Source organism: Anomaloglossus baeobatrachus, chromosome 1, assembly GCF_048569485.1.
Source record: "Anomaloglossus baeobatrachus isolate aAnoBae1 chromosome 1, aAnoBae1.hap1, whole genome shotgun sequence".
In the NCBI taxonomy this organism is placed as follows: Eukaryota; Metazoa; Chordata; class Amphibia; order Anura; family Aromobatidae; genus Anomaloglossus; species Anomaloglossus baeobatrachus.
Genome location: NC_134353.1, coordinates 627,728,507 through 627,740,745, shown reverse-complemented (window position 1 = coordinate 627,740,745; position 12,239 = coordinate 627,728,507). Strand labels below are relative to the sequence as shown.

Genomic DNA, 12,239 nt, shown 5'->3' with positions numbered 1-12,239 from the left:
AGGCCTCAGACATCGCTTTTCTACAGACGGCACATAAGCCTATGATAGTCTATGAGGCCTCAGACATCGCTTTTCTACAGATTACACACAAGCCTATGATAGTCTATGAGGCCTCAGACATCGCTTTTCTACAGACGGCACATAAGCCTATGATAGTCTATGAGGCCTCAGACATCGCTTTTCTACAGATTACACACAAGCCTATGATAGTCTATGAGGCCGTTCACGTCCTTTATCTTATTTGCAGATTCAGCGGTCTGATGGTCTGAGGGTTTAATTAAAATTGGCAATGGAAGACCATGAAAACCCTCCCGGCAGCCCGCGGATGACGGCCATGGGCGACTTTACAAAAATTTGTCGTCGAAGAAAACGGATACAATTCAGAGAAAACTAGGAGGAAAACCTGATAAAGCAGAACCACCGCTGAAACCTGGACCTTTCCTCATACGTAAAAAAAACGGACGGGCCCTAACTGTAGATGTGCGCCCATCTCCTGGGGAAAGGGGAACACGGGGCGCCAGGCTAATGAGAGCACAGCCAATCCGCCATATCTGCACCACTACGTAACTTTGTAGCCAGAGTCGGATTTACCAATGAAACAGGGCGGCAGTTCATGTGCACATACAGACCCAGCGCTGTGCCCCATGGCGTGCACGGGGAGCCATGGCACGACCCTGCAGGAAGCGCAGAGCCAGCACTGCACCTCCGCTCCGCACACCTCGGGGTCTCTGCCGCTTCTGCAGCTTCAAATCCGCTGCAGACTTTTTTTTTTCTTGTTCCTTTTAAATAAACTTTATGAACAACTCTCTAGGAACACATAAACAGCTGCAGAGTGTGTGGAGACGGCGGACTGGCCGTGGCGCCGTCCCCGTGACGTCACTCACCATGGCGGCTCTGGCTGGCTTGAGGGTCCTGGCTGGCGGCTGTAGGGTAACTGGAGCTGCACACGCCGCCTGGTGGCAGCTCCCCCGCTCTCTGGAATGCAAGAAGGGGCAGCTGCTGATACGCGTGACCTGCGCCGCTGGGGGGCGCCTGTTCAGCTCTGAGGTAAAAGGCGAGGACGAGCTGAGGGTCAGATACCTGGAAGGAGAGGAGCAAGGTAACGGCATGACGTCACAGTCTGCGTCACTGCTCACCTGCTGTATTATGTCAGGGGAATTAGGCAATCTGGGCAGTCCACAGCCCTCATCCACGGCTGACGCGACCCCGTCTCCTCGACCTGCTTCGCGGCTGGCGTGACCCCGTCTCCTCGATCTGCTTCGCGGCTGGCGTGACCCCGTCTCCTCGACCTGCTTCGCGGCTGGCGTGACCCCGTCTCCTCGACCTGCTTCGCGGCTGGCGTGACCCCGTCTCCTCGACCTGCTTCGCGGCTGGCGTGACTCCGTCTCCTCGACCTGCTCCGCGGCTGGCGTGACTCCGTCTCCTCGACCTGCTCCGTGGCTGGCGTGACCCCGTCTCCTCGACCTGCTTCGTGGCTGGCGTGACCCCGTCTCCTCGACCTGCTTCGTGGCTGGCGTGACCCCCGTCTCCTCGACCTGCTTCGTGGCTGGCGTGACCCCCGTCTCCTCGACCTGCTCCGCGGCTGGCGTGACCCAGTCTCCTCGACCTGCTCTGCTGATGACATGACCCCCGTCTCCTCGACCTGCTCCGTGGCTGGCGTGACCCCGTCTCCTCGACCTGCTCCGTGGCTGATGTGACCCCGTCTCCTCGACCTGCTCTGCTGAGGGCGTGACCCCGTCTCCTCGACCTGCTCCGCGGCTGATGTGACCCCGTCTCCTCAACCTGATGCTCAGCTGGCGTGACGACCTGCTCCACGGCTAGACCGACCCTGTCTCCACAACCTACTCCATGGCTGGCGCAACACTGACTCCATAACCTGCTCCACAGTTGACGCGACCCTATGTCCACGATATATATATATATATATATATACACCATAATTTTATTTATTTTTCACTACATTTTGTGTTGACTTCCTAAGGCTACATGCACAAGTTGCGTTTTGTGCCGCATTTTTTGTGCAGTTTTGTTGTCAGAAAGTTCTGACTTTTGACTTCGCAGAAAGTCCATGAGAATTCAGATTTGCTGTGCTCACGTTGCAGGGTTTGGGATTGATCCCTGGTATCTGGCCAGATTCCGCTCCCCATATAATTTATGGGGACCAGAATCCAGTGCAAAGGGGGAAGAGCAAGTGCTTCATAGTTACCAAGTCACCGGGGCGGCTGTCACATTTCTCCTGCGGACGCTCGTTCACTTCCCGGGCCGCTCATTACCTTAATTGACTATGCACTGGTTTCCTCGCCCACCGGCATCTGTGATTTGTTGCAGTCAGACGTGCCCCCACACTGAGTGACAGCCTGTTTGATACTTGCAATCACAGACACCGGTGAGCGAAACTATCGTACAGTAAAGTAAATAATTAAAATTATTTAAATAATTTAAAAAAAAAAAACCACGCAAAACAGCGTGCGGGTCACCCAATTTTGATACTCAGCCAAGATGAAGCCTGATAGCTGGGCGCTGGTATTCTCAGGCTGGGGAGACCCATGCCCCATGGTTATTGGGAGCCCCCTAGCCTAAATATAGCAGTTTGCAGCCGCCCAGGATTGCCGCATCCATTAGATCCGACAATCCCAACACTTTACCTTTTTTTCCCGATGGTGCAGTGGCTGTTGAGGTAATAAGGGGTTAATGGCAGTTTACAGCTGCCACTAAGCCCTAGATTAGTAATAGAATGCATCTATGGGACACCCCCATTACTAATCTGTAAGTGCAATTAAATAAACACAAACACTCAAAAAATCCTTTATTGAAGTAAAAGACAAAAAACCCACCCTCTTTCACCACTTTATTAACCACCAAAACACCCTGCAGGTCCGACGTAATCCACACAAGCTCCCACGAAGCTTCCAGCACTGCTATATCTGAAGCTCACAGTGAGCTCCATAGGACATGACTGCCCACTGTGAGCTCCACGCAGTGACTGAAGTGAGCCATGCGATCAGCGATGACGTCACACAGGTTAGCTGCAGCCACAGCTGGAGTCCCCAATCTGTAACAACCCCATTACTAATCTGTAAGTGAAATGAAATAAAACACAAACACCGAAAAAATCCTTTATGTGGAATAAAAGACAAAAAAACACTCTCTTTTACCACTTTATTAACCCCCAAAACACCCCTGCAGGTCCGACATAATCCATACGAGGTCCCGTGACAATTACAGCTCTCTACATCGCCTAGAACATAACCGCTCGCTGGGAGGTTCAATCAGAGACTGAGTGAGCCACGAAGTCACCCAGGTAAGGCCCATTTCACACATCCGTCATTTCGGTGGATCGCAGGATCCGGCACACTCCAGTACAGTGCAATACTGTACAATGGCATCGCGGCAAGCTCCGGTCATATGACAGCATGTGACTGGTGGTTGCCGCAATGCCATTGTACTGTATTACACTGTACTAGAGCGTACCGGATCCGGCATTCTGGCGAAATGACGGATGTGTGAAACGGGCCTTAGCCACGGCCACAGCTGGAGGTTCCCACGGTCTTCCATATTCTTCTATGTTCTGTGTGAATTCAGATGTAGCAGAACTGTAATCGTTGTGGGAGCTTTTGTGGATTAAGTAGGAGCTGCAGGGGTGTTTTGGGGGTTACTAAAATGGTGAAAGAGGGTGTTTTTTTTTGTCTTCTTTGAAAGAAAGGTGTTATTTTGGGTGTTTGTGTTTATTTCATTTCACTTACAGACTAGTAATGGGGGTGTCTTATAGATGCATTCCATTACTAATCTAGGGCTTAGTGGCAGCTGCCATTAACCCCTTATTACCTCGACTGTCACCGCACTAGGGCAATCATGAAGCGCAGGGTAAAGGGCTGGGTTTGTCACATCTAATGGATGCGACAATTCTGAGCAGCTGCAGGCTGCTATTTTTGACTGGGGGGCTCCCAATAACCATGGGTCTCCCCAGCCTGAGAATACCAGTCCCCAGCTTTCAGGCTTTATCATGGCTGTGTATCAAAATTGGGGGGACCGCATGCTATTTTTTTTTAAAAAAATATTTATTTAAATATATATATATTTTTTAAAAAGCCGTATGCGTTTCTTCTTATTTTGATACACAGCCAAGATAAGCGCACGACTGGGAGCTGCAAACTGTAGCCATATGCGTTATCTGTGCTGGGTAGCATAATATGGCGGGGACCCTATGCCAATTATTTAATTTATTTTTACTGTACGCTATAGACTCGCAGACCAGGTCTGTGATTGGAAGCGTCAGACAGGTTGTCACACAGGCTGGAGGCAATGTCTGACTGCAACCAATCACAGAAGCAGTGAATATGCATGAGCCTAATGAGCGTCTGCAGGAGCAGTTACAGCCGCGGTGAGACTCGGTAAGTATTAAGCGCTCTCTCATTTTTTTAATTTATTTTTTTTTTTTTTTTTTTTATTTACTGAGTGCTTGAGCCGGATCAATACACGGAATTCCCTGATAATTCCAGCCCGAGCCCAACACTCAGGTGCCCATCACTATTGATTGATGATTTTTCATCATAAAATAATCTGTCTGTAATTAATGCTATTGTTTTCGATAACGCCATTAGCCTGCACTTAGTGTTAATCTGCAGAATATGAGCAATAGAAGGTGCCCAGTGATCATACTGAAATTGCGGCTCCTGGGAGAAAATGAACTCTATTTCCCCTGGGAATCGCCAGCTTTCAGTCAAGCAATTACAGTCACCTCTCGCAGCACTGTTAGCATTGTGTGTAAGAACCCTGTGCACTGAGTGACAGCTGGCTCTGCAGTGCATCAGTGAAAAGGCTGGGGCATTCTTGCAGACGCCACCCTGTGTACTAAGCTGCGACTATCGCTGCACCAGCATGCCTGTGTGACTGAAAGCCGTCCCAGGAGAAATAAAGTTAATTTCTCACCAAAGCTGCCCCTTCAGTAAGGAGGCCAGACACCTTCTAACACTATTATCCCTCTGATTAACCCTCTGTCTGCAGGTTAACCGCATTATGCGACATAACAGTTTTCCTTTAAATTTAAAGGGCATCCACAGGCTGATGATATGTACTTTTTAATATTGCTATTAAACACCTATAGGGTTTGCTCACACTTTTGTGTAAAACATACAAGTGCAATGTGAGAAAATTAATTTATTGGAATGTGTCACTAGATTTTTGCTTTAAAATAAGAGCACCATAATTTAGTAGAAGAGTCTGATTCCATTTATGTGTCAACTAACAAGATGTGTGTTGCTGTCTCAATACAATCAGTGTTTTATTAGCAGGAGATTATCAGTACAAGACACCTGTCCTCATGCCTCCTGCATGTCCCCAGTAGAGATTAGCGAACCCGAGGTTCAGTGTTTGTACCAAACACAGTCTTTATGAGGTTAGGGGCTTTACGTATGCAAACCGCTCATGCGAGGATCGCTATGCTACACCCAGAAGTCCAGTGTGGAATGGGCAGAGGAGAGGGCAGCTTGCACATGCCAATGTTCTCACTTCAGACAGTGCTTGCTCTGGGAAAGCAAGCATTGTCAATTAAAATAGGAGACAATATAACGCTACAATTAGTCAATTTCCAGATCACTTATTCAGCACATTTTCAGATTTAATTTGTGTGGAAGGACAATGAACGGTGCTCATTGTAGAGTGCCATTTACTTGCTGTTTTTTTTGTTTTTTTTTAATTCATAGCTGATAGCACCAAAATGAAGCCTACCTCACATTTTCCCTGAATTGTTCACAGGTGTAAATGTAATATATGGCTGGTCCAAGTCTGCCGGTGCAGTAGCCATGTTTCCTTTAAGGGGTTTTCCAGGCTCCGCAGACCTTTCTGCAGTCGCTCTGTCACTATTCAGCAATGTGCAGTCACATAGAGTACAATGCAGATCATGTGAGGGATCCTCTCTATTTCCTGCACAATTTCGCGGTCATAAGGCTGCTTTACACGCAGCGATGTCGCTAGCGATGTCGCTGGGGAAAGTACCCGCCCCCGTCGGTTGTGCGTCACGAGCAAGTTGCTGCCCGTTGCGCCCAACATCGCTCGGACCCATCACACGGACTTACCTGCCTAGTGACGTCGCTGTGGCCAGTGAACCGCCTCCTTTCTAAGGGGGCGGTTTGTGCGGCGTCGCTAGGCGGCCGCCCAATAGAAGCGGAGGGGTGGAGATGACATACACTAATACTGATACACTTAGAGTACTATGCCTTTAAACAATATGGACAGCCCATATGATGTCATGTCTCTGGAAGCCTCTGATTGGCTTACTGACATCTGAGTTAGAGAAACACCTGTGGATGTATTTGAATGCACACCTGAAACACACTGCTTCTTTGTGTAGCATTATGGCAAATTGAAAAGAAATCAGCCTAGATCTCAGAAAGAGAATTGTGGACTTGCACAAGTCTGGTTCATCCTTAGGTGCAATTTCCAGATACCTGAAGGTGCCTCGTTCATCTGTACAAACAATTATACCACTCAGGAAGGAGACGGGTTCTCTGTACCAAAGATGAACTTGCTTTGGTCAGACATGTGCATATCAACCCAAGAACAAAAGCAAAAGACTTTGTGACAATGCTGGAGGAAGCTGGTAAGATTGTGTCATTTACCAGTTATGTATATTAGATTTTATGACAGGGTATTGATCCAGGGAACTAGTCTGATTGCCGGATGTGGAGTCAGGAAGGAAATTTTTTCCCCATTGGAACTTGTTTGCCACATTGGGGTTTTTTTTGCCTTCCTCTGGATCAACATGTTAGGCTACGGGTTGAACTAGATGGACTTAGAGTCTCCCTTCAACCTTAAAAACTATGATACTATTAATATTAATATATTATCTACAGTGAAACGAGTACTGTATCAACATGGACTGAAAGGCCACTCTGCCAAGAAGAAGCCATTACTCCAAAAGAAACATAAAATAGCCAGATTAATGTTTGCACAGGAACAAAGATTTTAATTTTTGGAGAAGTGTCCTGTGGTCTGACAAAACTAAAACTTAACTGTTTGGCCATAGTGATCATTGTTATGTTTGGAGGAAAAAGGGAGAAACCTTGAAGCCTAAGAATACTATCCCAACTGTGAAACATGGGGTGGCAGCATTATGTTGTGGGATTGTTTTGCTTCAGGAGGGACTGTTGTACTTCACAAAATAGATGGCATCATGAGGAAAGAAGATTATGTGGGCAATACTGATGCAACATCTCAATACATCTCAAGCCAGGAACTTAAAGCTTGGGTGGAAATGGGTCTTTCATATAGACAATAATTCAAAGCATACTGCCAAACTGGTTACAAAGTGGCTTAAGGATAACCATGTCAATGTTTTGGAGTGGCCATCACAAAGGCCTGATCTCCATCCTATTGAATATTTTTGGACAAAGCTGAAAAGGCAGGTGCGAGCAAGGTGACCTACAAACATGTCTCATCTACACCAGTTCTGTCAGGAGGATTGGGCCCAAATTCCTACCAACTATTGGGAGAAGCTTGTGGAAGGATTTCTAAAATGTTTGACCCAAGTCATACAGTTTAAGGGCGATGGTACCAAATAGTAATGAGTGTATGTAAACGTTTGACTTTGCAGAAAGTAATAAAAATGCCTTAAAACTCTCTCATTTCATGTCAGATAATGAGAAAAACATGCATATGTTATTTTAGATAGTGTATGTAAACTTCTGTTTCAACTATATATAGCAGGATGGGTGCAATGCTCGCCACTGGAGATGGTACTGCGGTGAGCAAAAGTGGATAGAGTGGACCACAGGGAAACCCTGGCTTACCCTTTAGTGGGGTAAAGTGTATGTAAACCTCTGGTTTCAACTGTAAATAAAGTGGTTTAGAGGAAGAGACCAGTGCATAGCTAGGTATGAGAAAACTAGGGGCTCCGTACGCTGAAGCTGTGCCTATATGTTAGGATGTAATCTAAGTGCCAACCTGGCTCAGCTTAGTCTGCTTGCCCCGATGGTTAGAAAAGTAGACAAATACATCTGATGAATCCACTAAAAGTCAATGTGATCATTTACTACATAAACCCTTTAATCATTTTATTAGTGTACAGTGATTTTTTTTTCCACATGCCATAATTTATCCTATACAGTTTTGTTGACTGTGGTGCAATCAGCTGTTTTTTCTGCAGATCATGGTAGACCAGCCTTTGTGCGCACCATCAACCTTACACATTAGTAGAACAAGTGCATCTTATTTGTAACATTGCTTCATTTTATTTGTTACATTATTCATGAGTTTCAGTAGTAATTGAGACATAGTATCTTAAATGGCTACACATATAAAATTGTACCTGTTATTTCCCCAGCTACTCTGTAAATATCTATAGCAACAGATTCACACCTAATCTCGTGGGCTGCGGTTCTCATTTTGCAGCTGATTTCCATGAGGAGAACACTGACTTTAGTATCAAACCTGATACTTCCTTGCCTGGTCTCACTTAACGTTGTCTGTACAACCTGGCGTCTTAAGGCCCCTTTACACACTGCAACATCGCTAACGACATCGCTGTAACGTCACCGGTTTTGTGATGTAATAGCGACCTCCCCAGCGACATTACAGTGTGTGAAACGCATCAGCGACCTGGCCCCTGCTGTGAAGTTGCTGATCGCTACAAATCTTTCAGGACCATTCTTTGGTCCTTTTGTTTCCCGCTGTTCAGCATGCATCGGTGTGTTTGACACCGTTACAACGACTTCGTTAGCAACTTCGCTTTCAAATAGCTGCTTTGACACGTCCCCAATGACTAGCTAGGTCGTTCTGCAGGTCTGCATCGCTGCTGCGTCATTGGCCAGATCTGCCTATTTGACAGCTCTCCAGCGACTCACCAGAGACCTTGTAGTGATCCCGGCCAGGTTGGGATCGCTAGAAAGTCAGTCTCAGTGTGTAAAGGGGCCTTTACAATGATGAGAAACGTATGGGAAGGCTGCAGCCTGCCATTCACTGTCCTTTTTGGACTTCTACGTAAATACTGTTCTAGAATGAATTACATTACAGGCTGCATTCCCAAATCATTGCATTTATCTATTCGTTGTGTGTTTTGTATTATCTTACCAATTTAATGGATTTAAATATTCACAGTGGTATTGATCTGTGTTACTGACACAGTGAGCTTTAACCCCTTCACCACCCAGCCTGTTTTCACTTTCATGACCAGGCCAAATTTTACAATTCTGACCAGTGTCACATTATTAGTAGTGATTGGCAGACTCTGACTGCAAAAGTCCGGATCCGCACAGGTTCAAAAGAACCCAAGCACCGACTGTAGGTCTGGAGTACTCAGGGAACTCCGGGTAATAGCCTGGGTCCGGCTACCCCTGGTAATGGTTCTCATCCCCCCCCCAATTTTGATACCCAGACATGATAAAGTCGACAGCTGGGAGCTGGTATTCTCAGACTGAGGAGGCCTATGGTTATTGGGGCCCCCCAGCCTAAAAATAGCAGCTTGCAGACACCTGCGTTAAAGGGAGGGACACGTACAGCCATGGTTGTGAAGGGTTTAATATGCATTACAAAAAGGAGAGAAAAAAAAAAAAACCTCAGCAAAAATTCAACATGTGAACATACCCTTACTAAGTATGATTTTGTTGATACAAAACTTGTGATTTTTTTTTTCCCCTCTTTTAAGGTTGGGGTCACACTGGCATATGGCATTGGATATGATATGCTAATGACACTCGGCTCAAACTCTGCTGTGAGCGTGAGCAGAGTATCATTCACTGTGATCCGATTCTATCGCAGTCGGAGCACAGGTGAGGAGAAGATGGAGAGATTAACCTCTCCATCTTCTCCATTGCATGTCTCTGCGTATATCGCACTGCCCTCGAATGACATCACTGCAGTCTGATGTTTCACATGCTCCCATAGACTTGATGTGAGACTCGCTGACAATCACAGCATGCTGCCATTTTTTTCTTCAGTACAATTCAGCCTGAGAAAAAAATTGCAGATTGGAACTGCCCCATAGGATAACATTTGGGCCGAGTGCAATGCGTTTTTATTTATTTTATATTTTTTTTTTTTTATAATCTCATTCCACTCCTCTGATTTATGCTTATGTGCAAGAGCCCTAATACTGGAAAAAAATTGGATCAACATTTTAAGACCTGACCTTTTTATTTATTCATCGATGGAGCTGTGTGAGGGCTTGTTTTTTTGTGTGGCGAGTTGTTGATTTTTATTGAAACCCTGTTGGGAGAGGTTTGGGGGCTAAAAAAAAAAATAGACTGTCAGTTTTTTGCGTTTTTATTTGGGTGGTGGGGGGAGGCTTTTTGTTGTTTAGTGTATAATAAACTTTATTTTGATTGGACGTTTACAAAGAAAGTGATACTGAATACGTTTTGTTTTCTCCTCTAAGCTTTGTTAATGTCTCTTCTTAGGGGAAGAAGTTGAAGACTCTTATGTTTATTATGGCGCGTATATGTGTATAATATATATATATATATATATATATATATATAATATATAGTACAGACCAAAAGTTTGGACATACCTTCTCATTCAGAGTTTTCTTTATTTTCATGACTCTGAAAATTGTAGATTCGGATTGAAGGCATCAAAAGTATGAATTAAAACGTGGAATGAAATAATTAAAAAGTGTGAAACAACTGAAAATATGTCTTATATTCTAGGTTCTTCAAAGTAGCCCCCTTTTGCTTTCATTACTACTTTGCACACTCTTGGCATTCTCTTGATGAGCTTCAAGAGGTAGTCATCGGAAATGGTTTTCCAACAGTCTTGAAGGAGTTCCCAGAGATGCTTAGCACTTGTTGGCCCTTTTGCCTTCACGCTGCGGTCCAGGTCACCACAAACCATCTCGATTGGGTTCAGGTCTGGTGACTGTGGAGACCAGGTCATCTGGCGTAGCACCCCATCACTCTCCTTCTTAGTCAAATAGCCCTTACACAGCCTGGAGGTGTGTTTGGGGTCATTGTCCTGTTGAAAAATAAATGATGGTCCAACTAAACGCAAATTGGATGGAATAGCATGCTGCTGCAAGATGCTGTGGTAGGCATGCTGGTTCTGTATGCGTTCAATTTTGAATAAATCCCCAACAGTGTCAGCAGCAAAGCACCCCCACACCATCACACCTCCTCCTCCATGCTTCACGGTGGGAACCAGCCATGTAGAGTCCATCTGTTCACCTTTTCTACAAAGACAGGGTGGTTGGATCGAAAGATCTCAAATTTGGACTCATCAGACCAAAGCACAGATTTCCACTGGTCTAATGTCCATTTCTTGTGTTCTTTAGCCCAAACAAGTCTCTTCTGCTTGTTGTCTGTCCTTAGCAGTGGTCTCTTAGCAGCTATTGTACCATGAAGGCCTGCTGCACAAAGTCTTCTCTTAACAGTTTTTCTAGAGATGAGAAGGTGTGTCCAAACTTCTGGTCTGTACTGTGTGTGTGTATGTGTGTATGTATGTAATATATATATTATATATTTATATATATATATATATATATATATATATATATATTTATATGTATATGTGTGTGTGTGTGTATATATATATATATATATATATATATACTAGAAGGTGGCCCGATTCTACGCATCGGGTATTCTAGAATTTACGTATTGTGTAGTTCATGTATGATTTTTGTTATATATATATATATATATATATATATACATATATATAGATGTTGTTGTGTGTAGTTACCAAGTGTTTGTGTAGGGCGCTGTACATGTTCTGAGTGTCGCGGGGGGTGAGAGCGGTGTTGTATGTGTGTTGCGTTGTTTGTGGAGCGCTGTGTGTCTGGAGCGTTGTGTGTGTGTGTGTGTTGTGCGGTTTGTGTGTGTGTGGTGTGTTTTGGGGGGAGGTATGTTTTGAGCAATGTGTGTGTTGTGCAGTATGTGCGTATATTTGTGTGTGCAGCGTTGTCTGTGTGTGTGGGTGTCTGTGTAGGGCGTTGTTTGTGATTCCTAGTGTGTGTCTGTTGTGCAGTGCGCGTGTGTGTGTGTGTGTTGGGGGGAGGTGTGCACCTCCCATCGTGCTCTATCCCCCATGCTGCGCACCCCCCATCGTGCTGCATCCCCCATGCTGCGCACTCCCAAACGTGCTCCATCCGCCATGCTGCGCACTCCCAAACGTGGTCCATCCGCCATGCTGCGCACTCCCAAACGTGCTCCATCCGCCATACTGCGCACTCCCCATCGTGCTGCATCCCCCATGCTGCGCACTCCCAAACGTGCTCCATCCGCCATGCTGCGCACTCCCCATCGTGC

At 45.6% G+C, this 12,239-nt stretch overlaps 1 protein-coding gene across 1 annotated transcript in view; it reads left to right on the top strand.

Annotated features, from left to right (window-relative positions):
* Nucleotides 1-833: 833 nt before the first annotated feature.
* The window catches only part of AUH (AU RNA binding methylglutaconyl-CoA hydratase), a 337,001-nt gene continuing 325,595 nt past the window's right edge, over nt 834-12,239 (top strand). The window contains exon 1 of the mRNA XM_075340685.1: nt 834-1,099. Within this exon, the coding sequence (XP_075196800.1) occupies nt 886-1,099 (214 nt within the window). The 5' untranslated portion in view covers nt 834-885. The remainder of the gene's footprint in view (nt 1,100-12,239) is intronic.